Source organism: Pangasianodon hypophthalmus, chromosome 24 (genome assembly GCF_027358585.1).
Source record: "Pangasianodon hypophthalmus isolate fPanHyp1 chromosome 24, fPanHyp1.pri, whole genome shotgun sequence".
Taxonomy (NCBI): Eukaryota; Metazoa; Chordata; class Actinopteri; order Siluriformes; family Pangasiidae; genus Pangasianodon; species Pangasianodon hypophthalmus.
Genome location: NC_069733.1, coordinates 6,116,406 through 6,144,209, shown reverse-complemented (window position 1 = coordinate 6,144,209; position 27,804 = coordinate 6,116,406). Strand labels below are relative to the sequence as shown.

Genomic DNA, 27,804 nt, shown 5'->3' with positions numbered 1-27,804 from the left:
ATTTGGCTTTAAAATGTACCACAAGTGTTTAAGGGACTTGAAGTTACGTTATCCCTGCAATGTAGGGTCACATTTGAGCAATTTCTTTTTGAGATCAAATTCCTGTGACTGGATGTCTAGACCTTTATGCTTAATCCAAGACATCTGAAACATGCAACCCCTGAAGTACACATAGTGAGAGAATGAGGGGGTTCGCCTCATCACCCCTCCTCCCCATTTTGCTGGTTTTTTGATCAGCAGGAGCAGTGGTGAACCTTGAACTCTGCTTAATTATAACTCCCAGATGGTCTACATTATATCTTGATAAGGGAAACGCAGCCTGGAAGTTTCCATCTTTACTGGAGTATCCTTCTTTAGGTAATGAGTTTATTTTGAACCTGTGCTGTAATGTTGAAAATTAAATTGCTTCACTTGTTTTTTTTTTTTTTGCTGATTGAGGCTGTTGCTATATTTAATACATCTAGGAGTGAACACTGATATGAGATTTGAGAATGTTAATTGTGTGTGTTCTTTCAGAGCTGTCTGTCGAAGGTGTTTGACCTGTCTGATGGTGGGGTGTCCCAGTATGCCTGGTTTCCATGTGAGGAATCACAGCGGCACAGCTGGAATACTCAGTACAGGTTAAAGGTAAGATATAGAGTAGAGTGACTAAAAGATCTGTACAAAAGATCTGATAACCGCAAAAACATCAGCAATAATTTTTCTCATCAATTTCATGTAATGCCTTATTAAGTAATGAGTATATATTGGCAAAACTCAGAGACTATACAAGGCAGTCAATAATCAGTTTTTGTTCTAGATACATCCTGGGTTGTTTTCCAACTCACCAATTATGTAAAAGAAGAAGAAAGACACAACAATATTCCAATTTTTTTATATGAAGTCACTAACGCGTTATTTGAAGAATACACAAGACACCTCTTTAACCTATTTCTAAGCATTGCATATGTTGTTTTATAAAGCAGTGCTGGAGAATTTATAAAAGACATATGAACTTATTTATGAACTGACATTAGATGTTTTTTGTACTATGATCTTGTCTTTACATGAAAGAATGAAAGAGAAAAGAATGGTTAATTTTCATTATGGATCAACTGTTCAAGCTCTATTGTGCTATTAGTAAAGACAAGTAAATATCTAAAAAGAGAGAGAGAGAGAGAGAGAATGAAGTTATTTATAACACACAAAGTACATATAATTATAAATAATTTTTCGTTATTTGCTTGTCTTTACTAACAGAAACATGCTTTGAAACATGTACTAATTGTTCACACCATTCCTATTCATTCAGCTGACATATGAGCTTCTTAAATATGTGAAGTGCAGAAGGTATACATAGTATTCAATTCAATAAGTGTTATATATGTATATGCTAATAATTATTATGTGAATAATTATTTTTAATGAAAACAGACCATCACTTTTATACATTTAGATAAGGAAATACAATTCTCGAAAGGTGGCGTGTGGATACATCATAGACGATGGATATGTCATAGATGAATAATGAATGTACTATTAGTAAAGACAGACTAATGCCTTTAAAAATAAGAATAAAAATGCAAATAAAATTACAATTATACTATTCTTGAATGATGAACCCACACTAAAATGTATTTTTATAAATACAATAATAATGAGTTCTTCTCTATTTAATGTAAAGACATAGTCATATACTAGCAGTTTCATGCATAAATTATTGAAAACCGTGATATCCAGCTTCTGTAGATGTTTATTACTTAAAATTCCATAAATCATATAAATTTTAAACTTTTTGTAAAAATAAAAATAAATGGATTCTCCATATATATGAATGTCATGAGTAAAAAGGACAAAACATACCTAAAATAAATAAATAAATAAATCTTCCAATGTGTTTATAAACAAAAATATTTAACATTCAGGTCTGATATTTATGACGACCAAATGATCAAAATGATCTACAGCAATATTTTTTACACTGTAAAATGTATGGAGTTTAAGATTACTGCAATCTATCTTCAACTGAAAAAAAAAAATCAATTAAAAAAGTGTTCATTAAAATCAGGCCCTTTTTTTCTTAATTTGAGAGTATGTGTAGAATTTTTGTAAAGCTATACAAGAGCTTTGTACATGCTGCACTGAGAATGACGAGTAGTCTAGAGAGCAACAGAAATCACGAAAATTATTTACGTCAAATTACAGTAATGGTCTCAAGGAATTTGGAGGTGATTTACATTTTATATTTTCCTAAAAACTGCCTTAAATTGAATATCCGTAAGTGTGGACACTATGCATGAAAGAGCTAAATTGAAACATTATTGTCAATTCATGAGTTTTGACAAAAGTGTCAGCCAAATCCTCCAGCATTGCTTTATGAAGATTTATGCCATTATTATGAACACGGCTAGAGTTGGTACGCTTCAAATAAAGTGTTCCAGAATCACAAATATTTATTTGGGAGTATGTATGGTTACAAACTGCTGTCCTTCCATGGTTTTTGTGATGCTTATTGCATCTGGAATGGCCATCCTCTGGTCGGTTATGTTTGCACACATGCACAGATTAATGATATACATGCCCTGTAAAACCTGATTACTGGCCTAAAACCCAAGTGCAGCTTTGTGGGATTTCATGAAATCTGCTAACAGATTTAATCCAATATATTGCAGCATGCTGTTTACATAACCACTTGACATCCTCTTAGCTGAATGGCAACATGGACTAAATTTAACTTATCGCGCTGTTTACAGCAAGCTAAATAGTTTCATCTCAGTCCAAATAACTCATATAAATATATATTTTACATGATCCCAACCCAAATGTTATTCATAACAAGCTAAAGTTCGGCACTGTTACAACAAGGGAAAAATATTTATAATAGAAATAATAAACTTTATTTACGTAGCACCTTTTATACATTTAAAATGCGTTACAAAAATAAAATAGTAAGAAAGGCAAATAATAATCAAGAAATAAATAAAAGTAACAGAAAAGGGAGAATAACGACATAAAATATATTTAAAAATTAATTTGAAAGATTTTGTTTATAAAAATACTAGCATACCTATCTAATATTCTCCTCAGGCGCACTATTCCCACCCCATGGTAGCTGCTGCTGTGATTATTCACCTGGCTGCAGATGGGACCATCTACAGTGATCAGACGCAGAGCAATGTCACTGTCCAGCTGGTGGACACCAAGGAGCAGCTCCACAATCTTGGTTTGTCTGGCTTCATTCATCATGCATTTACATTATACATCTTATACATTATTTATCATATACATCTTAATCGTATTATTTACATCACACCTTTAGTTCAGTAATCTTGCTACTTCATTGCACCAATCATCGCTAATGTGCAGATGAGCCGGTAGCCGTGACGACAAGTATTTAAAGTTTTTCAAATTGTATGCAGGCGAATGGCGGCTGAGTTGCAGGAACAACCCTCTAGTGATCCCTGTGATTCATGACCTGAGCATGGCTTTCTACAGGACCAAGGCTATTGTGGTGAGCTTCCGCTCAGCTCTGGTGGCCATTTCTGGAGTGGGTCTGCGTTCCTTTCAGTATTTTGACCCCATCACAATTAGTGGCTGCCAAAGCAATGAGATCTACAACCCCATGGGCCAAAGGTGAGCGTTTCAATGCAGCTACAAATGAAATCTCATTCAGAATTCACTCCAATACTGATTTATCATGCACACACACAGGTATATGGTTACACCAGTGAAGCCTTACACTGTCATATGCAAGTAAATAAATTTCAATGTATCTGATGATGTTCAATGCTGAATCTTGGTAAGCTAGCTATCACATAATCTCATAATAATAATAATAATAATAATAATAATATGCTTCTCTCCTACAGTTGTGTGCATTACTCATGTGATGCCATTGACTGCCAGAAGCCTATGGTGCATAACGCTGGGATAAAGTGCAGCAGTCCGGGTTACTTCAACGGTGTCCGCTGTACAGTCACCTGCAATCGCGGATACACCCTCAAAATCCACAGAGATGACGAAATTATCAAAACACAGGTGCTGCTCTTACTTTATGGTCTAGGATGTTTTATTACCAGGAGGCCCTAGCTTTCGAGTCCAAGTTTTCAAGCGTATCATTTTGATAAACTCATAAACAGTAGTATATGCACACACACACACACACACAAACACACACACACATGCACAGGAACATGCAAGATATTACACCTATACCACAATAATCTTGTCTTATGCACTAAGGGCTTATGGAGTGAGTAGCAATAAAGTTTTATGGATCTTGTGGGCTGGATGGAGCAAGCTATCAGAGAGGAGAGCAGTGCTGGCGCTCAGGCCAGTGGGCTCTGAGCTGCTGCTGGCTTCTCCCCAGGTTTATGTCTTTCTTCCTCAACCAGTCTGAAACCATGGGAACGGTCCATGTGGCTCAAATAAAAGCAAGGTTCTCCATTCACGGAGCATGGAAGAGAGAGGGAGGAAAAACACACTGAGCAAGCCAAAACTTAGTGAGAGGCATTGTTAAGTTTGCACAGCATTTCACAGCATCTACATTTCCTCCCTGACACACTGTTCCTCCCTGTTATGCTTATTCTTTTTAATTATTGCTATAGTTTACAATTAAAGGAGCATAAAAGCTTAATATGCCCTGTGTGCTCAATGCAAAAGCACTGCCTTCTCTAAATAACATCTGAAGACTGAAAAAAGGTTGTGTTTTATGTCATTCACAAATTCAGAAATATACAAAATTGTTATATCTGGCAATCAATATACTGTATGTAGAAGGACCTATTGATTTCTGTAACACAGGGGTCATAGTGCTCTAGAAATTTTTCCTTGGTTATAGAGTCTTAAAATCACATGAACTACGCATCAGGGCAACAGCAAAAGTTGCGTTCTGCCACACATTTAGAGACAAAATAATAAGCACAGGTCTGTTAAATTTCCAGCCAGTAAGCTCCACACAACTTGGGGGCATGCATGTTGGAATGTGAGTGTGGTTGCGTTGCCAAGTTTGTTAACTTACATGCATTTTCAGGTTTAATGCAGGTCCAAAGAGAAAAAAGACATTGTCAGAGTTAAGTCCCGACTTCTTTGTGTGTTTGAGATCAAGCAGTCTGTCCGGCTTGTATCAAGGCTGCCCACCCAACACAGTCTATAATTCCATTCTGTTACTGAGTTGCTAGCATAATGCTAAATCAGGAAAGCCTTACCAAGCCATCCTTGCATGACCAATAACATGCAATCATGTAATCGAATATAAGGCTGTGCTTTTTTCTGCATGTGCTAGATTTGTTGGTTAAAAAACTAATATAAGAAATACACACAACAATAAAAAAATGCCAATAGTATAGAAAAATAGTAACAGTGTAAAAACACACACAGCATGTTTTGCAAGGGCAGTACTGTATGTAGGTGTTTGGGCTGATTGCTGCCAGAGACCGCTGTCCGCTGAGAGGCTTGGCTTCCGTACAGCAGCTATTACGCATTAGGAAAGAGGAGAGAGGCAACAGACAGATTTTCTCGGCTTTTTGGGAGGCCTTGGTTTATATAACAGCACTATGATTTGGGGCCCAGAACCAGGGGGTTGCAGGGGCCCTTACAGGGGAGATGTCTGGACTGGTTATGTAAGGTGAGAGAGTTTTCTTTAAGCCTACCGTTAAAATAGCGACACATCTCTGGTTCTAACACCACATTTGTTCCTCTACTGCATCACACCAAGTTATGGTAATTCAGCACAGAATCACAAAGAAAATCAGTGACTACGGAAATCACATCTGCACAATATTCTCTATGGCTGTTTACGAGAAAGCATGTTCAGAACGTGAGAACATGAAAACATGTTTGTTTGCCAGACATGTAGCTAGTGTGTGGCAGGATTTAATCAGATGCCCTGCTTTTGAACTCACCTGAAGAAACTCTGTAACCCTGCCAGGAAACAGAGAGAACGAGAGTCAAAGAGAGAGAGAAAGAGAGAGAGAGAGAGAGAGAGAGAGAGAGAGAGAGAGAGAGATGGACTGATGAATGACGGTATGAGGGAGCCCGTGGGCTTGCACTGAAAGGGAAAGTGCTGATCCCAGCACAGCAATTACTGCTTATCTGCTGTCTCCAGAGAGCACTAAAGTCTGCTTCTAAAAGGCCCAGTCAGTGAGAAATTAGTCATTTCACCATTAACGCTATAATGGAACTCAGAATGTTCCAAAATAAAAAAAAAAAAGTCATACGTAGAAACAGCAGAACCAAACATTGTTAGCTCCACATAGTGTTGTCTGCGTGACGAGAAAGTAGCTTTGGAGCTGAGTGATTTTTGTTCTGGTGGCGGTGGGGTGCCACATCACAACGAGGGCAGTGTCATTTGTGGCCTCCCTATCCTGGCGGCACACCACTTGTTTTTGCCAGGGTGTTATTGAAAGCAGAACATGTCCTGAAAATCACCATTAGACAAACAACAACATTTCTGCAGGCCAGAAAGGCAAATCGAGAGTTCAAGGATTACTTTCCTTCTCTTGTTTTTCTTTTTTTTTCCCTAACTGTGTGTGTGTGTGTGTGTGTGTGGACATGTTTTTGCATATAGGTGGGGACCAAATGTCATCACAAGGATAGGAATATCTGACATTTTTATCCTTGTGTGGACATTTGGCTGGTTGCTTATGTTAAGGTTAGGGTTAGGTTTAGGTGCTTTAATTAGCTATATTAATAAATATGTCAGTGGAAGGTCCTCACAAGGATAGTAAGACAAATGTGTATGTGTGTGTATGTGTGTGTTTGTGTGTGTGTGTCCAGAGAGAGAAAAAGTCTTGGGGTGGGGTGCAAAAGAAAGTCCAACAACAGGGGCATCTGTGTTGAATTAGGCACAGTAGTCAGTGGTAGTTAAATTCTCAGTGGAGGAGGAATCAGAAGCTGTAAATTTTTAAAAGAAGGAAACTCCTTGCACGCAGACACCCCTGCTCCACTCCACGTCGCTTCCCAACCTAGACATGTTGCCAGTTGCCATTCCTCGCTTTGTGAGGGAAGGAGGAGGAGGAGGCAGCGAGTGACAGCCTGTTGAGCAACGATTTCTAAATCTAGAGCATTGTGTTTGTGTACTTGTGTGTCATTCGGTGTGTCATTGTGTGCATTGTGCTTGTATGCTTTGCAAAATGATGTTTGGTATTTACACAGCCCCCTCATTGTGTGTGTGTTTGCGTGTGTGTGTTTGTGTGTGCGTGCACATGTGTGTCCTGTGTGTGTTCAACGACGACTGTTTTTGTGTTGGTCTTTCTCTCTCTCCTCAGGCCAGGCTCCTGACACCCCCTACAGCTCGGCTTGTTTGTTTAATGGCTGTTGATACAGTTTGGGGCTTGGCTTTGAAACAAGTTAGAAAGTTGTAACTGGGGTTTGAAGGGATCTGTGGAAGGGATCCTCTGATGCCTGTTTTATATACTTCTTTCTCCTTGGAATGGTTTTATTAACAGGAGAGTGATGCTTCCTCTATAGAGGAAGAGTCTCTCTACTACATCATCATCTCAAGTCAATTTTTGATCATCGTACTGTTATTATACTATAGTCTGAATATAAAAAACAAACATAAGGTCAGATTTGCTTGTTGCTTGAAATATTCACCTGAAATATGGAAAAGCTTGCACTGTCTCGCCACTGAGCTGTTTTCAATAAGAGCCCTTGGCTGAAAAGAGGAAAAAAGCAGAAAAGAGGGCAAGTTTTGGAGCTGGATCTGGATTGCATTTCAACTGTTTCCTGCTGTTTTGTTTAGTTTTAGGTGCTGGTATATTTCCTGAGAGGGTACAGAACATTAGATAAGCATTGGATTCCATGGCCGTGCTGCATTCCAGACTGCCTTAAATCTGCCATTTGAGAGGGAAAAGGGAAAGAGAAAAGAGAGAGACTGGGGTCAAAACACAACAAAAAATGCAGTTCCCTTCTGTGTTTAGTTTTGTGGATGTGAGTAAAAGAACTTTTGCCACAATAATCTATTCCTTGCCAGCAAAAACTGTTTGGCTTCACAGAATCTGGTTCAACAAACATCTCTGACATCTCTTTTTTATGACCAGTCTTTTGGCTCTTGTCATAAACAAATTAAGAGATCTGTGTAAGAGAAGCATGTTTTATTCTGTATTTCACTGAAAGAGACAGACCTTGTGTGTACACATGGCCACTTTCCAATGCTCTGAGTGTGATTAAATCCAGTTTGTGCCTAATGCTTGCTACCACACCAAACAACAGGTCAACCCACATTTTAAAATGCCGGAATCTCACAATAGTTTTGCTGGCTTTTGATGGTTCAAATTTGCTATCATGCACTAAATTTACAGGCAGTATTTGGACAATGAAACAATTTTCATAATTTTGCCTCTGTACACCACCACAATGGATTTGAAATGAAGCAATCAAGGTGTGATTGGAGAGTAGACTTTCAGCTTTAATTTAAGAGGTTTAACAAAAATATTGCATTAACCGTTTAGGAATTACAGCCATTTTTTACATAGTCCCTCCATTTTCACAGGCTCAAAAGTAATTGGACAATTGACTGATTCATGGCCAGCTGTGGCCTGTTTCCTCTTTATTTCGTGACAAATTAAGGAGATAAAAGGTCTGGAGTTGATTCCAAGCATTTAGTTTGCATTAGGTAGCTGTTCATGGGAATATCTCAACATGCAGAAAGAGGTGTCAATGCAAGTGAAGGAGGCCATCATTAGGCTGAAAAAAAAAACCAGACCTATCAGAGAGTTACCAGAAACTTTAGGTGTGGCCAAATCAACAATGTGGTACATTCTTAAAAAGAAGGAAAGCACTGGAGAACTCAGCAACACCAAAGGGCCTGGAAGCCCACAGAAGAAAACTAAAGTGGATGATCTCAAAATTCTTTCCTTCGTGAAGAAAAACCCCTTTGCAACATCTAGCCAAGTCAAGAACACTCTGGAGGAGGTTGGCTTATCATTGTCAAAGTCTACAATCAAAAGCCTTCATGAATGTAAATACAGACGATTTACCTCAAGATGCAACCCCACTGGTAACACTCAAAAACAGAAAGGCCAGATTAAACTTTGCTAGAAAACATCTCAAAAAGCCTGCCCAGGTCTTGAAAATGATTCTTTGGACAAATGAAACCAAGATTAACTTGTACCAGAATGATGGGAAGAGAAGAGTATGAAGAAGGAAAGGAAAGGCTCATGATCCAAAGCATACCACATCATCTGTCAAACATGGTGGAGACAGTGTTATGGCATGGGCATGTATGGCTGCCAGTGGAACTGGGTCACTAGTGTTTATTGATGATGAATCTGCTGACAGAAATAGCAGAGTGAATTCTGAAATAGATAGATCTATACTTTCTGTTCAGATTCAGTCAAATGCTGCAAAACTGATAGGACAGCACTTCACAGTACAATTGGATAATGACCCAAAATGTACCGTGAAAGCAACCTAAGAGCTTCTTAAGGCAAAGAAATCAGCCCAACTGAGCATGCTTTTCAATTACTGAATTACTCCTTTTCATAATTGATGGCAGAAAGACCCCCAAACAAGCAGCAACTGAGGGTGGCCTGGCAAAGCATCTCAAGGGAGGAAACTCAGCATTTCCTGATGTCCATGGGTTCCAGACTTCAGGCAGCCATTGACTATTTGATTTGATTTGCATCCAAGTATTAAAAATAATCCTAATATTTATGATTATGTTAGCTTGTCCAGTTACTTTTGAGCCTGTGAAAATGAAGGAACTATGTAAAAAAAAAATGGCTGTACAGCAATTCCTAAATGGTAAATGCAATATTTTTGTTAAAACCCTTATATTAAAGCTGAAAGTCTATACTTCAATCACATCTTGATTGCTTCATTTCAAGTCCATTGCGGTGGTGTACAGAGGCAAAATTACAAAAATTGTGTCACTGTCCAAACACTTCTGGACCTGACTGTATAATTCTTTTACTGTAACTGAGTGGTCACTAAATAAATGGTTTGCTCAGTGGGTTTTTCAAGTTTGTCCAGTGTGCAAAACTTTTTTCTCTTATTTTTACTTAATGAAAAGTTTGTAAAGATCTGTAAACAAACACTACTTTGTAATGATCCAATAAACGCTGCATTTTGCACCATGTGAGGGTCACGATGATGCCTCAGTGCGAAAAAGCTTTAGAGGCCGAATGATTTCCCGTCAAAGCAGACCGCTTCTTGCTGTTGGCCTGCATTTGGCAGGAATGTTGCTGATCCATTTCACAACCAGTGAACTGACATTTGTTGGACGGGCTCTGTTGCATGCTTGCCACTGTGGTTCCATTGGGGGGAGAGAGGACAATGGTGGTGTTTGGACAGAAAAAAAGAGAAAGCGAATCTGGCTGGCCCAGCTCTTCCAACAGCTCTGATGGGGCTCTGCTAATGTCTTTACAGGCATTCCACACTCCTGAAATGACTTATTAAATCAGGCGAAATGACCCCTGACTCCCGCTGCCTTTGCTCCTGACAGCTTTATATGCTGCACACATGCCATTTATTAACGGTGGTCGCCTTTGCAATGACCACTGCCCCTGCTCACTCTCATTAAGAGATCCATCACAGACACAATAACTTTTTTTATTGAGGAAGGGGAGGGTTTTTTCTATTTTTGGATATTATTGTCATACTTGTCTGTGTAAACCTAAAGCTCCTGGAACTGATGTTATCACACGTAGGAAAAGCTGATATTTTAGCTCTTGTTCCTTAGTCTGACTCTATGGCCACCCTCACTTGTGCCGATGGGAAGTGGAACAAACAGGTGTCCTGTGAGCCAGTGGACTGCGGACGCCCAGACAAGTACCATGTGCACCCGGCTAACTTCAGCTTCACTGAAGGCACCACCTATGGCAAGAAGTGCACTTTCCAGTGTTTGCACCCAGCGCACCTGATAGGTGGGTTCAGCAAAGTAGATCCACAGAGAAAGCCACTGGGTTTAATAAGTCAACTATATAAATGTCTGTGCTGATTCGGCCACAAAACAAAATATAAAACCTGAAATTACCTAATGATTTAATGATTTTTTAATATTGGTCCTGCATTTATAGTGTTGTTTTGTATACCAGCATAGTTTATTTAAAACTCAATGACACATTGGCTAACAGGTTAAACTGCAAGATGTCAGGTTTTTATGACTATATCAACTGATATATGTGAAACACTGTCCTCCTATTGTATGCAAATCATAATAATGATGTGCATGTTTGTTTCATTAAGTGGTAGCTATACTGTAAATTCCATATATAGGGAAGAGGAATTTTGTTGGTGTTCCACCACCCAGCTCACTGATTTTCAGAGTATGAACAAGCTGAAAAGTATGATTTTTTTTATAGGCAGCAATAACGTGCTGACGTGTATGGAAGATGGCTTGTGGTCCTTTCCAGAGGCTATGTGTGAGCTGCGCTGTCCCATGCCTCCTTCCATCCCCAATGCCATCCTGCAAACCAAACGCTGCAATGCCAGTGGTCTCAAAGTCGGCTCTTTCTGCAAGTACAAGTGCAAGCCGGGCTACCATGTGCCTAGTGCTGACAACCCCAAAAGGTGAGTCACTTCTAGCTCTGAAGACACCAACTGATTATGATTACAATGTGATTAAATTAATGTTCCAATTGTAAATATTAATTACATTCATAGATGATTAATACACACTGACTGGTTATCATTAAGGCATTATGACTATGCTATTATCAAGTATTTTTCTATATTGAATAATACATTTTGGATGTTGCAGTTTCACAAAAAAATTTATTAGACATAAGAAAAAGGCACCAAGGTGCATTCACCTTCATTCTCATTAAGAAATCCAGAAAAAACATGAAAGGATGAATATGCAAAATAGAAACTGCCCCAATGCTACATGCTCCACTAACCCCGGTTGCTATGGCCTACATTTGCACCAGAACATGATTGGCTCTTACAGTTTATGATTCAATTCTAAAAAATTCTAAATTCTAAATTGTAAGATTTTAAATTGTTTCTCAGAGGCGTGAATTAGGAGTGGGACCCTGGGTAACTGAATAAAAAAGATTAGAGTCGACAGTTTTTACTTCCATGTGAGATTGAAAGTGTTCATATTGGATGGTTCTTGTGTGGCCCTGTGTGACCTGTTTACCATGTTTTTCTATAAATTTGTATAAAATTGGTTTACTCATTCATTTGTCAATTCATCTTCAGACGGTCGTTCACGCGACAGTGTACGGAGAACGGTACCTGGCAACTGGGCATGTGTGTACCAGTGACGTGCGAGCCGCCACCACCAGTCTTCCATGGCAGCTACCAGTGTACTAATGGCTTCCAGTTCAATAGCGAGTGCTGGCTGAGCTGTCCCGAGGCTGATCACATGGTGAGAGAACACAGCCCCTGCAAACAGATCTGTCACCTCTCAGACTTGGTATTCTTGAAGCTTCTTCTTGTTCTTAATAACTTTCTCATGTTATGTTAATAAAGAACATCCCACTGGACACAATCTGCCTTGGTCTTCACAGTCTCTGAGTGTTGGTAAATTACATTTATATCCATCCAAAAAGTTAAAAATGGCATTAGAACCATTAGAATCTTCAATGTTTATAGCTTTACATCTTTGCTAATGCCCCGATGTCCTCCTGCCATCTATAACTGCTAGCTGGTTAGCTAACTGCAAGTAAACTAGCTTGCATTTGTCACAGGTAGACATAAGTACAGTTGGCATTATCATATTCTCAGTGAATTATTTAACAGTAGCATCATACAAACACTTGGATTCTTGGCTAAAATTTTACATATACCACATCATTCTCTAATTTCTAAGTGTTCTATAATTTGAATTTGGCGTGTTGTACAATTTGAGCCCATATACTAAACATCCTGATTAATTTTTAACAGAAGTACAGCCAGTTACACTCAGCTTTAAATGAAAAAAAAAAATTTATTGAAATCAAACCATGAGTTGGCTCAACATGGGTGGAATAAGCCTATGCTTTAATGGATATGTGCTTGCCTTTTCCTCCAGACAACCTCCACCACTGTGATCCGCTGTAGAAAGGACGGGAACTGGACTGGCTCTTTCCAGCTCTGCCCCCAGCTAAAAGGCCAGTGCTCCCTCCCTCAGAACCTGAGCCCAGACATCAACCTCAGCTGCAGCAGGGGGCATGGCATCGGTCTGTACAAATGCACACAGTCCACCTGCAGTCATAGCCAGGGCCAGTTGTAATCGATTTAGTTAAAATAAGTAATGAATAAATGAGCTGCATCTGAAACAGCTATTCGTGACTTTTAATTTTAGATGGAATATTGCACCGATACTGAGATACTCAACTGACTTATAAACTTAAAAATGCTTGCAGCGTTATAGATGTTTTTTAAAATGGGCGTCTCAGACCTGTGTGTGTAATAGGAGAGCAGTGTGAGCTGACGTGCAGAGATGCTGGTAGCATTGTGGTGCTCCTCCCCAGGAATATGACTGTGGATGCCTTAGTGAAGGACCACTGGAGAAACCCACCCAAAGTTAAGGTGCATTCAAAAACTTGGTGGTATACTATTTTCCCGACCATCATTAATAATATCATGAAGTATATTGTCCAGTTTGTATTTATCATGTTTCTAAATGTATCCTCTTCTCTAGATGTCTCAGAGAGTTTGTTAAATGTTCACAATGCACTCATAATAAAAGCAGAATATTTAAACAGGTCTACAACTTAAAAACTATATTTAAGTCTGAATGGCAGTTGTTTAACAACCAGCCATGAGGTAACTAATCTAAAATCACTCATAATAATCTGTAAAAGTGTTGCGATATACACCAAAGGTGGTCAAAATTAACATCTGTAAATCCTTAAATACGTAGCAGTCAAAAAGCCTGCTTTGATTCTTGACCATATTATGACATAGAATGGAAGTAAATTAATTATCACCAGTAAGGTAGAAATGATAAATGCTTTCTTCTCTTAGTGCCAAAATTCCATGTGTCATGTTGTTTATCAGGCAGAAGGGAGAACAGTTTGGCTGGACCACACACACACACACACACACACACACACATACACACACATACACATGACATTTTCCTTTTGCCCTTTCACTGTGTTTGAGAAAGGTAAAGAAATGGTTAGAGAAGGATGGCAGAACTAAAGATAAAAAGGATTTTCACTTCCTAACACACAACTGCTGGCTGGTTATTTTCCATAAAACCATCGTATGTTTTACTACTTTTACCAGTGACATACAATGTAATATTTTTGCAAGTTAGAGTCAGAGTCTGACTGAGTCAGAGTCAGAAAACCTCTGTTATAAAAGATGGTTCAGACACAGACATGAGCTTTCAAGCAGCAAGGATGCATATCTTTGTTCGTCTTTTCCCTGACCTGGCCTGGACCACCTTTGTGTGGTGGATGACTGGAAAGACCAGCTATTATTTTCCTGAGAATGAATTTCCCATTACAACTGTCTGACCACTATGCTGGACAAGAGTCGCAGGCTTGACGTTAACCGTGACATCACTCTTAACTGCCCTTGAACCATAAGGGCTTTCAAACCATCAGTTTTATAAACGAAAACTCTTTCACAGCATTCACTTTATGAAGGTGATCTTGGGTGTAGGTGGTTGTCCTTCCTTTTGCACTACGATCATGTCCCTCCTATCTGCCTCCACCACACACTCAGTTCTGTCTGTGAGAACTTCTCATGGCTTGTTCTGCTGATGGGAGAAGACCACAGACACCAGTCTAGCCCTTAAAAAATACTTTGGCCTTATTAAATGACTCATTGTTTAGATTCATGAAATGGCAAACAAAATGAAGGCCTGCCCTGAACCTTCTGTGTTTTTGTGGTGAATGAAAGATTTCACGCAATTTCAATAGCACTGAATAAAAAGCTATTTGACACCATGAATAAACAGCTTGAGGTCCTGAAAAGGTTGGGGGCTTGAGAAAGAGATGAAGAATATTTATCTTCATGATTTATGATGGCATTGATTTATTCCTGGTGGATTGAATGGTGTTTTTGGGTGATGTCATGCCTGCGAGTGGTTAAGAGGTTGTCTGACTTTTTCTTGTGTTTCTTTTGTTTTTTTTTCCCCTCCACCTCCAAATGGTTGTAGAGGATGTTTTGAGAAGCCTGACTGTTTTTCATTCACTTGGTGAATGGCCCACCATGTCAAACTCAGCGACGGCATCTGAAGCAGCAGAGTATGTAAGAGTGTGTGAATGAGGAGGCTTTCTCACTCTGACCCGATATGGCCCTGCGAGAGGTGAATGTGTTGATGGACCCTGCAGATTAATTTATATGATGAATTGGAGAGTATTTGTACCATTGGTACCCTTAAAAAAATCATACTTAATGCAATAAGACTCCATTGGAAAATGTTAACAGATCAATGGAATGTCTTGGCAAAAGTGGGAAAAAGAAGAACAGCCCTCTGATAGGGACAGTATAAAAGTCTATTTAAAAGGAAGCAGGTAGTGCTTATCCACCCCAGACCTTTAGAGAAACTGTAAAAACAAGCACAGTTTCAGGAGCAGACGGTTTAAATTAGGCCTGAGTAAACATGCCGCCTGGGTCCTCTGTGTGACATTGAATGGTGTGTGTGTGTGTGTGTGTGTGAGTGTGTGTGTGTTTGTGTCAGGATTGCCCAGGCCAAGCCTCACCACCCTAAGTCACGCCGGAATAGTGGGCAAATGCCTGCTTTCTTGGAAATGTTATGTTTATGTTTAGCCTTTTCCACTCTTCATGGCTTCTGGAGTTCCCCCAGAGCGTGTCATTTTGCCTTTCTAAACATCCTCTCTACCTGTGCTAACTCAGGAGCCACAGCCAGCTAGCAATCCTTACATTTAATGGCTCCCCTACCACACCAAACTCTTAAGTCTGACATGCTACAAGCCCAATTATTTTCTGTAATTTGTCCTCAAAGGCTAAAACTAGGGGTTTTAGTGCAGGTTTTTTTTTTGTTTACTCCATCACATGCTTGGTTAGGAATCTGCTAAAATCTCAGTTTATTCAGTTATTCATCTTAAAGATTATTATTATTTAATATGAATTACTGTATTTCCTGACACTAAACAGGAAAGGTATGAAGTTAGAAGAAAGAGGGTTGAAGTCATGAGAGTTTCAAAAAGGAATAAAAAATAAATATTTGTGTCTCTTTTGCAGAGTATTGTATGTACAATTGTACTGAAGTGGTATCCAAGCCCAGAGATTCTCCACTGCATAAAGGGTTGTGAGGTAAGATGTGTCTTATATGCTATTATTAGGACATTTTTTTCCTGTTGCATGCAAATCACATAAAGTTCCTCATTGGCAGTTGTACCATTATCTACTTTTTTGTGATGAATATGGGGAGAAATTGAATCGGCAAAGTGACCTCCTCTGTTTTGTTTAGATAGGTGATTTGTTTCTTTTGGATTTTAAAGGATCCTAGAATCTTTTAATGCCTTTCTTTTAAAGTAAACTCCAAGACGCTGTGAAATGATAAGACTAAATCATCATCATCCTACACATTGTAATGACTGTGGAAACTAACATCAGTCCATTTTCTCCTACTACACACCTTATGTTTTGCTATTGGTTGTACTTTAAATGCCGTACATTGAGTGCATCCTGGATGTAAAAAAAAAAACCCACTGAAGACCATTATTTAAGAAACCTTCCAACAAATCATCTTTAATAAGGCAGCACAGTAATGCGGCAGTGACGGCAGCTCACCCGTCACTGGTTTTTATTTGTGCCCAAACGAGAGTCTTTTGAACCAGCCACATTCTGACCCACTTTCAGCCACAGGATAATTAATTAGCAGTCCCCTGGAAAGAGTCGGGTCATGTCGGGGAGATGATTTCAAACTTGAAAAAGGTCACAGGTGTGCCGAGCAACCTTTGGAGCCTGTCAGGATGGAAATATGCGGTAACTCTCAAGGGAGACACATATAAGTTTAATAGTGCTTTAGTTTCCCAATTAAGAGAGGCCTCCATCTACAGACTCAGGAATACAAACTCAATTTTTCCAGGGCAACATAATTGTAACAGACTCTGTCTGTGTGTCTATTTTTGCATGGTGTGGATGTATATGTGTGAATGCTTCTCTCTCACTCTCCATCTCTCTCTCTGTCTGTAATTACAGAGGACACATTTATTCTGGCTGCATGCCAGATATTTGTGATCATTATGAAGACTTGTGAATGCACTGAATTTAATTCAAAATACATTCACTGTGCAAATATGTTTTTTTTCTCTCTTCTGTAGCCTTTCATGGGAGATAACTACTGCGATGCCATCAACAACAGAGCGTTCTGTAACTATGATGGTGGAGACTGCTGTCATTCTACTGTCAAAACTAAAACGGTGAGTTTATGTTGTGTTTGTGTTAGAAACAAGTTACTTTTCACAATTTAAGACTGGCTATTATTTGTTATTCCAGCAGTGGGTCAGAGAAAAAAACTAGAGCTATAGAAATGATGATTGAGGTCACATGACCATGGGAAGAGCTCACTGATTCCCTACTATTTATTGAGCAACATGTGTAATATATAGCTTTCATCAAGTGAGTACATATAGTATTTCCATATGAATGTTCATTAGACGTAAAACCAGCCAGGAATGTGTTTCATTTTGTAGACCATATATTTAAAGTTGCTTACTACAAAGAAGCCTGGGTTTTCCCTGATGTACGTATCCTCTTTTACTTGATCCTCCTCCTTTTAACAATAGAAAAGTGACCTCTTCAGATCCTGATTGACAGAAAATGTAAACTCTCATACAGCTGGTATGGCTGCTGTTATGCCTTCAGTAGAAATATTCATGATGTCAATAAATTAATAACTTGATACCTAATTTTAAAAAAAAATCGATTTCATCAAATAAAACATTGATTCCTCTGACTATTATATCACAAAAGTTGTCAAAAAACTACACACTGACATCCTGAATATTTAAAATGACTTCAAAAAGCCTGAATATGATGTTGGTTCTACCACATTAGTGGTTTACAATTTTAGTGGCTCTCTGCCCGTTTAGTGGTTTAGTGAATTTTTGTTGTTTTTTCAAAGGCTATATTGAACACTTTTTATTGAATATTGAACTTAGGAGGTTTACGCTGGCATTAATTTCAGATGTCTTAAAGAATCAGCTGCCAGCTACATCGTTGTTTGAACAGACTGCATATGTTTCAATATAGTCTCCCACAATGTCACAGCATATATCACATCGCTCTTCTCTAAGCCTGATGTAAGCCAAGGTCTTTTCCTCCCAAATGCACCATCAATAGGGCATAATTACTCTCACTGCTCCCATGAGCAACTGGGAAAACCTGGTCTGAGTGGCTCACTGCAGACAGAAAAGCAACAGTGACACAAAGCATCCTAATGGTTCTGTGGGACTTGAGGAGGGCCAGGTCATGATGAGTCTTTGCTGTCAAATAATGTGGTCTACCATTTTGGACATGAGATCACAGTGGAGGAAGTGACTTTGCTATATACATATAATAACATTTCTGTTATTATTCTTGTGTCAGTGCTTGCCAAAACTTGTCTTAATCTCAAAGCTAATCTGAAATGTTTATAGCAATTCAGAAATTAAGTAATTATTTAAGACTTAAATGGATTGGTGTAATTTATGACTAGACTAATGGTAAAATAGTGTAAAAAAAATCTTATAGAAAGATTATATGGTTCTGTGTGTTTGGACATACCTTGGGGGCTTGACTTCAATTGATCTCAACCATTTCTCTGTAGAATTGTTATTTATTCATCCAATGTTATGGCTAAAAGACAAAAGCCTGGTGTTTTTGGACCTCTGTGGTTATTGCATGCCCCCGTCTCACCATGACTGCATTGTTGACTCTTGTGTTCCTACTTGTCATACTCTTTTGAAATGCATGATATTTATATTACCCAGATGTCAGGGTACCACCAGTGAGAATGAAAGCTGCCTTTTATGTTACTTGATTTTAGCTTTCAAATTTCCTTCCAAAATAACATTACAGCTTATCCAAAGCTTGAAACATTCAGTCATCATTATACCCTTTTCATGTAATTTTTGTTATTTTTGTTTATTTATTTCATTTTTAGGCTCAAGGAATTACTTTTTTTTACCATAGGTGCACTTAAATTATTCACAGACCTGTCTCTGGATAGTCATTTTTGCTATTAGCCAAGGTTGGGATAATTACGTCTCCAAAACATACGTGCAGCCCAGAGAGCGTGCATAATGACTTTTGGTCTTCCAAACTGTGTTTTTTTAAAACAATTGTTAAGATGCTTGAAGGCAATAAAAAATGTTGCACATTTGCACAAGCACACATACACGCAATGACTGGAGAACTGTAATAAGGAGTATGATGATGGTGGAAAGTTGTCAGCCAGAGCTTGTGGGCCAGAATGAATGGGCCAGATTTATACTTGGGAAAATCCTCCATAGTGTATGTGGACACTGAGAGGGAAACCCTGGGTGTTTCTCGGGGCAATATGAGGCCATTCCTCCCTCCACTGCTCCCTGCACAAGAGAGCCCTTGTTCCTCTGCTCCCATACATGTGTGTGTTTTTTTTTCTTTTTTCTTTCGCTCTGAGACCCTGTCCTGCTGCTGCCCTGCTATGTCCACTTTGACAGGCATGCCCCTTAGCTGAGTGCATACTGACATACAGAAAGGAACTGCAAACAATGTACTACTGTGCTGTTTACACACCAAGTGACACAAGACCTTTGGGTTTGGGCGGTCAGTGTGAATGCTTCATGGATGACGTGCAGTTTTGGGGGCTTTAAGTGGAAAAAGAGAGTTTTACGAAGGTTACATGGCTGACCTTAAACATATTTTACTATACTGTTGGAAGTTGGATTCATGCAGGTTTGTTTATAAGCACAGAATGAGGCCTTTTCTGGTTGTGTTGATGAAATGGGTGGCTCTTTTCCAGGTGATTCCATTCCCCATGTCTTGTGACACCCGAGAAGACTGTGCGTGTCGAGACCCCAATGCACAGGAGAACAATAAAGGGATTCGACACCGTACACTGGGCTGAGGCCGGGCCACTGGAGGTCCTCCTGGTACCTAACAGGGGAAAAACTGTAAAACAAAAAACCTTTCTCTCTCCATGCTGCTTACTAGAGGGCCATTCCACTCATGCTGTACCCTGACATGCCTGCCGATGAGCCCTTGCCTATGGTATGCCGCTCATCAAGCAAACAACACACTAAACTATACAATGCTAAATAGGGTTCAATTATGGATGGAAAGTGGAGTGTTTTAGGAACCAGCTCAATAAAAAATAAACAACCATAGATGTCATCAGTAGAAGCTGGACACAAGCCTGTACTTGACAGTTTTATTGTTTTGTATTCCCTAGTCATTATTTGTAAGACACAACTGCAGCAAAGTATTTAGAAAGCAACACAGAGAAAACCTTTTCATGTTCTCATTGTTTTTTTGTTATGTTTTTTTTTTTTTAAAAGAAACCAATTATTATGAATATGACCAAAAAAAATCAGGAAAGAAAGGATGAGAAAAGCTAGCAGTCTTGGAAATTCCTAAGCTGACACTTCAGAGAAATCACTTGAGCTATTCATAAAAATTCTCCCACCCATGTCCTTCAGTTTCCCACTGATGTATTTAACAACAAATGGTCTGCTACAGCATAGGAAAAGTAAAGTCCTCTTTAAAGGAGACTAGCACTTTCAAGGCATTTTGACAAATGTTCTTCAAGAGCCAAAAGCAGCACTGAGCTGCGTGAAACATAGGAAACATGAGGTGTCTCTCCGTGATGGATTGGAAGATGATGAGGGAAGCAATAAATCAGCAAAAGAAACCTGCAACTCACCAAGAAATATGCACACCTGAATCTGAAAAGTATCAACTCTTCTTATTTTTATTTTATAGAATGAATGCCTATCTCAAAATAGACATTCATTCAATAAAATACAGCCTTAGAGATATGTGTAACTGAGAGCAAGGGATCAAGAATAAGAGAAGAAGGGATAAAAGGGACATAAATACAGAAAGCACAGCTGTTGCTGCTAGATTTCCTGCTCGGGCCATGCAGGCAGATGTCTCTGCAGAGTGTGTATACAGTTTGCTCTTCATCTTACCTCCTGCCATAATGCAGCTATATATATTTAAAGCTATTTCAGAAAGCTTACACAACTCTGAAACATGTTTAGGTATTTGCTGTATTTGTCAGACTGTCGGATTTACATATAACACTTCTGGACTATATTTATATATATATTGGCCTTCTAACAACATATTCAGCAAAACATATGTTTTAACAATAATCATACAAAACTCCAGCACTGTCATAGCAAGCATAATTTACAAAATTGTAACCAGATTAAAACTTGCATGATCAACTTGTCAGAGACATGCTGCTATGAGACCTGCTGACTGATAGTGTTGCGCTGAGACACACTAACAGTACTAACTGTGTGAGTACTTTTGCATTTAGGTATATGCAGTATGTAAATCCTTTTTCACCATTATAGTTGCAGCTTATTTGAACTTTATTTGACTGAGCCAGTTCAAATGCTGAACATTATTCAATGATAATAATGACATCAATAGTCATTATCCCACCCTGACTAGAGTAGCCTCGCTAATTTGACAACTTTCTGAGGTAAGCTTTGACAGAAACTCAATTGAATGTATCACAGTATACCAGTAAAACACAACAAAATGTCATGCAGATGCCTCATAAGTCTGAATTTTGATCTTACTAGAATTACAGTAAGTTCGAAAGTGAAGGAATGTATATCACCATTTGCTTGGCACTAATGTAACCTTCAAAATTTCCACACTAAATAGCCACAGTAGTAGTCATTAGCAAAATTATAGAGGCAGATACAATAATCAAAAGCTACTTAAAAGTGAACTGCTGAGTTTCAGCATTAAACATTGCTTTATCATGTCTACAGTAACTTTTTTGTAAGGATGTACAATTTATTAATTCATTCATTCATTCCTTCCTTCCTTCCTTCCTTCATTCATTCATCTTCATTAACCTTTTTATCCTGGTCAGGGTCGCGATGGATCTGGATCCTGTCCCAGGAACACTGGGCATGTGATAGGACTACACCCTGGATGGGACACCAGTCTATTCTAGGGCATTATGCTCACACTCATTCATACACTCATTCAGAGGGGCACTTTAGCATAGCCATTCCACCTACTGGCATGTTTTTGGAAGGTGGGAGGAGACTGGAGAGCTTGGAGGAAGACATGGGGAAAACATGCAGAACTCCACACAGACAGTAACCCAAGCGCAGACTTGAACCAGGGACCCTGGTTTTGGGACTAATGGCTATAGTGACTAATAATGTACAACAACAACAAAAAATTACATTTTCCTTCAAAATAGGCAGAATTTATGAGGTGTGTTTCATGTTCCACGGTGACTTATTGGCTGAAAAACAGGGTACCAATTTGTACAAGTTTCCTCCTAAAGATTATCATTGGTTCTCTGCAAATATACAACCTCCCCATCGACCTGTCATAGTTCCACTGTTAGCATCAGAGCTTTAAAACTAAATTCAGACCTTATGAACAATTATCATTTGTAGACTACTGCAAACAAGGTCAAACAAGGATAAATTATATTGTCATTGATATGATCTGTCTTGCAGTACTAACAGCAGTAAACTCACAGACTTTGCAGTTCATGTTTACGCATGAAAAAAATCTAAAAAGCAAGTAGGTTGTAATTCATATGGATATTATGAATATTTTATTTAGAGTATCCCCTCTACTGTGCATTATCAGTGTAAGGGGTATACATAGAGAAATTTTCATTCAGAGGGGAGTTGAGAATATGATTTCAGGTGTTTCAAGAGATTGCATATAATGTGTTATCCTTATAATATTTAGTAGATTAGTCTATAGCTGCATTCCAATCAGTAATATCTTGTAGCCCCATGTGCACTTTCCATCCATGCATGTGCACTATCACAATATGACCTCATCCAGCTGCAGAATGGCATAGAGACATTTATCTTGCACAGTGTCCATGAACCCTGCCCCACACACTCACCACTGTGGCTTCCTCTTGTGCATCTGTTACTGATAATGTGGGAACAGCAGTAGATGTTGATACATAGCTGCATAAATGCAAGACTGCACATTCAGCAGAGACTGGCTGTGTCAGTTCAACATGTGATCTCAGCAAATAAGTTTTTTTATGAAATTATTTGGAAGCAACTGTGACAACAGGAATAAATGGGACAGGTGGTCTTGAGCTAGACGTAGTATGCAGATTATTTTATCATGGCTTTGGATTTGGCGGTGCATTCTTAAACTGTATCATTAAAAATCTGTATTTTTGTCATTGAACTCAGTTACTGCACTAGTGTTTGTAAAATTGTTTGTCAATGATTTAAAAAATCTAAGATAAAAAAATAAGATATATTTAACATACAAAAGCTGCTATGGTCAGACAGGTAAATTGTAATTATTACATGAACTAATATTCTTAGTGTAGTCCATCATAATGTACTTAAACCTTTTTTTTTACTTCATCCCTTTGATAAATATTAGCACCTAAATATAAAGGTAGGATGAAATAACAAAAACTTAAAAAAGGAAATCCAAATATACTCAGAATACAGCTTTCTTCCACGGCTATCCAACAGAACAACCCCAGCACCAATAGTAAACGCATGGCAATAAATAGAGTGAAAAGACCCTGTAGGTAGCACAGTAAAGTAGTGAGCTTATTGTTCAGCATTCAAACTTAGGACTGTTCTCAATTTATCAATGTACCATGTGATATTAAGTCTTTATAAATGTCTTTATCCTCAGTGTTAGATTGTATGCTATTGTATGTAATAATAAATACAAAAATACTGCTGCTTTATATATGTATATCACTTGGAGAGAGTGCCTAGGACAAATGCCAGTACACATGTAATTTCACGAAGCAGTATCAAAACCAGTTTCACTTCAGAAGGGACCACTTCTGTTATTCTGCAGTAAATGTCTGCTTTTATTTTCTGCAAAAAAAAAAAGATATGTAAATTCTGTTTTTTTTTCTTTTAAGCCATGAAAACCTACATTAAAACGAGTGAAGCCTGATGTAAATGTTGGAAGATAAAACATATTCTACTGTAAAGTCAACAGGATCCTTTTGCTGTACCTCATGCTTGGAATGTTTGCTGCTTACTTATTCAGTATTTTAGTAATTTAAGTCACTTAGCAATATACAATGTTGTAAATAATATAATTATTTATTAAGAATGTGGGTATTTTTATTTATATTTACACAGTGTCCATCTAAGTTATTTTTGTATGTCTCTGATGTAAACATTACTTGGTGTCATTAAAAGTTTTGTGAGTTTTTTTTCCCCCTCTCACTCTCTCTGTCAGTTTATCATTTTTCAGTTAAAAGCTACGGGTCATACCTTACAAACAAACTGAAGAAATGACCCTTCTTATAATAAATGTTTCTCTTCTTTAAGTGAAATGATATAGAAATGTCAGATGGGAAAAGCTGCACAAAGCTCCCCTTTGCTCTATTGAAGTCTTGACCTGTTTTAAATTCAATGTGTGTATTAAATTCAGGGGTCTATTTCCTGCATGCGCATACAGACATCCATTTTGAAAAGATCAGGGACTAAAGGTGTTCATGTGGTCAAATGTAAATTGTTGAACATGTGATTAAAGCAGAGGAAGGCTGGAGGCAACTTAGTGGCTGATATTTGGCTGTGTATAGACAAGCTCTTGTGCAGTTTCCCCCTGTGAGCAAAGAGCAGCACTGTCCATTCATTTTTAGCATTGTGGACAGATTCATCCAACATCCAACAATCATCAGAATTAATTTTATGCTACTCTTTTTCCAGAATAATTTATTGATATTAAATATCTATTAAGTTAAAATTGTTATTTTAGCTGTCTACCACAGTATATTGGAGTTGAAATTAAATAATGAATAGGCGCTTCAAGCTCAGGCTTTCATGTCTAATTTTCAGGGATTTAAATCCAAATCAGGTGAACGGTGTAGGAATTACAGCATTTTTTATATGTGGTCTTCCAGGTTTAAGGGACCAAAAGTAAGGACAAACTAACATAATCATAAATTAAATTGTCATTTTTGATACTTGGCTGCAAATCCTTCGCAACTAATGACTGCCTGAAGTCTGGAACCCACAGACATCACCAGATGCTGGGTTTCTTCCCTGGTGGTGCTCGGCTGGCATTTACTGCAAGGCCATGTATCTGGCCTTGGGGCTTTGCCTTTAACCAAGTATCAGAAATGACAATTTAATTAATGATTATGTTAGTTTGTCCTTACTTTTGGTCCCTTAAAAGCAGGGAGACCACATATAAAAATTGCTGTAAATCATACACCGTTCTACCAATTTGGATATAAAGACCCTCAAGTTAAAGGTAGAAGTCTGAGCTCAGATTCTTTATTTAATTGCTATTTTGTTATTGTTATAACTCTAAATAACACTAACTTTGTTGATGTCCAAATATTTTCGACCTGACCATATATATATATATGATCAGCCATAACATTATGACCACTGACAGGTGAAGTGAATAATATTGATTATCTCGTTACAATAGCACCTGACAAGGGTTGAGATATATTAGGCAGCAAGTGACCAGTCAGTTCTTGAAGTTGATGTGTTGGAAAGAGGAAAAATGGGCAAGCGTAAGGATTAGAGAGACTTTGACAACGGCTAAATTGTGATGGCTAGAAGACTGGGTCAGAGCATCTTTAAAACGGCAGGTCTTGTGGGGTGTTCCCGGTATGCAGTGATTAGTACCTACCAAAAGTGGTCCAAGGAAGGACAACCAGTGAACTAGTGACAGGGTCATGGGCGCCCAAGGCTCACTGATGCACATGGGGAGTGAAGGCTAGTCATTCTTGTCTGATCCCACAGAAGAGCTATTGTAGCACAAACTGCTGAAAAGTTAATGCTGGCTATGATAGAAAGGTGTCAGAACACACAGTGCATCGCAGCTTGCTGCATATGGGGCTGAGTAGCCACAGACCTGTCAGAGTGCCCATGCTGACCTCTGTCCACTGCCAAAAGTGCCTACAATGATCACATGAGCATCAGAACTGGACCATAGAGCAATGGAAGAAGGTGGCCTGGTCTAATGAATCACCTTTCCTTTTACATCATGTGTACGGCCGAGTGCATGTGCGTCGCTTACCTGGGGAAGAGATGGCACCAGGATGCACTGTGGGAAGAAGACAAGCCAGTAGAGGCAGTGTGATGCTCTGGACAATGTTCTGCTGGGAAACCTTGGGTCATGGCATTCATGTGGATGTTACTTTGACGCATACCACCTACCTAAACATTGTTGCAGACCAAGTACACCCCTTCATGGTATTCCCAAATGGCAGTGACCTCTTTCAGCAGGATAATGTGCTCTGCCACACTGTAAAAATTGCTCAAGAATGGTTTGAGGAACATGAGAAAGAGTTCAAGGTGTTGACAAACAAGTCTGATCCATGGAGGCCCCAAATCACAACTTACAGAACTTAAAGGATCTGCTGCTAACGTCTTGGTGCCAGATACCACAGAACACCTTTAGAGGTCTTGTGGAGTTCATGCCTCGACGGGTCACAGCTGTTTTGGCGGCTCAAAGGGGACCTACACAATATTAGGCAGGTGGTTTTAATGTTATGGCTGATATAATTATATAATTATTTTACAAATTTTAAAATAAAAATATTAAAACAAAACAGTCAAGCCAGCACATTTAGATCAATCAATATTGAATACCCCATGCCTTTATGTTCAACATCATGTATGCAAAATCTTAGAACTCTGAGAAATGTGTTTTTAAAAAGTTTATGAAAATGTTTAAAAACAAGTTATGCCAAATATCTATATATGACATGTTTTATGTTCTTCTGTGTTTCATAACATAAATATGTATTCTGTAAAGAAATCATTTTGCCCTATTATAAAAGAAAGCAATGTGCCAAAGAGCTATAGTTCTTCCTCCTGTCTGATTGTAAGTGTGGCCATACAAGTTGTAATGCAAAAAGTTAGAATTGTACCTCTCCTCTTCATTAGCACTGGTCTCTAGAAGCACTGGTTAAACTTTATGAACCCTCTTTTATCTTACTACACATCCAATGCACTGGTTTGTGCACCATTCTGTTTTTTGTCTTTTCCTTTTAGCAATAAACTGACTACAATCAGTTGTCAGTTTTCCATATGGATCCTTGATGTGTCATTCATGTTTTACTGTCCTTTTTTCTACACATCAGACATCTTCTGCACTATATTTTTTCATAAACTCTTTAAACATTATTAATATTAAGGACATTATTTTTCTTATGTTTTATTTAGACAATAAACACTGGTTCAGTAAACATAATTGGTAAGCTTGTGCTTAATTATACAATTATCTCACAGTTATAGCCTTTACATTATGTTTCACATGTGAATAATATTTTGGGTCTTTTTTCACATGCAATTTAACATAATCCATGTAAATGTCTTTTATTTGTTTTCAAGTCATTGTACCAAGTAATTTTTCCTTAGTCTTCAATGTGGAAATGCTTCCTTGGAAAGTACTCATTTCCTTGTGGAGTAAAAATAAGTCATCATCTCCTGACCATGACTCCCCTGTAAGTTGCCTATAATAGCTCCTCCTTTGCCCTTTGGCCATTCTCATCAATCCAAGTAACCAGGGTGTCCTGTGGTCCTCAATGCTGTCATAGAACCATGGCTGCATACATCACCTTCTGTTAGGTTCTTGCATTTAGCACTTCTGGGTCATTAGTTGTTCTTTATGTTCTTGACCACTGGGGTGGTTTCCTGTACACTCCAGACATGAATAAACAGCACTCATATTTTGTGCTATAATTCTTTATTGAGGATGAAAAATATTCAGAATGCTGATGCTGTACTATATTAAGAATCAGACATGCTCAAAGTGCTGATA

At 38.4% G+C, this 27,804-nt stretch overlaps 1 protein-coding gene across 1 annotated transcript in view; it reads left to right on the top strand.

The window, feature by feature from the left end:
* Positions 1–27,152, top strand: part of pappab (pregnancy-associated plasma protein A, pappalysin 1b) — a 67,637-nt gene extending 40,485 nt beyond the window's left edge. Inside the window, exons 12-23 of the mRNA XM_053229071.1 lie at positions 517–627; positions 3,067–3,202; positions 3,399–3,612; positions 3,849–4,017; positions 10,664–10,847; positions 11,286–11,493; positions 12,127–12,295; positions 12,941–13,088; positions 13,325–13,440; positions 16,075–16,146; positions 17,160–17,258; positions 19,823–27,152. Coding sequence (XP_053085046.1) covers positions 517–627; positions 3,067–3,202; positions 3,399–3,612; positions 3,849–4,017; positions 10,664–10,847; positions 11,286–11,493; positions 12,127–12,295; positions 12,941–13,088; positions 13,325–13,440; positions 16,075–16,146; positions 17,160–17,258; positions 19,823–19,927 — 1,731 coding nt within the window. The 3' untranslated portion in view covers positions 19,928–27,152. The remainder of the gene's footprint in view (positions 1–516; positions 628–3,066; positions 3,203–3,398; positions 3,613–3,848; positions 4,018–10,663; positions 10,848–11,285; positions 11,494–12,126; positions 12,296–12,940; positions 13,089–13,324; positions 13,441–16,074; positions 16,147–17,159; positions 17,259–19,822) is intronic.
* Positions 27,153–27,804: the final 652 nt, after the last annotated feature.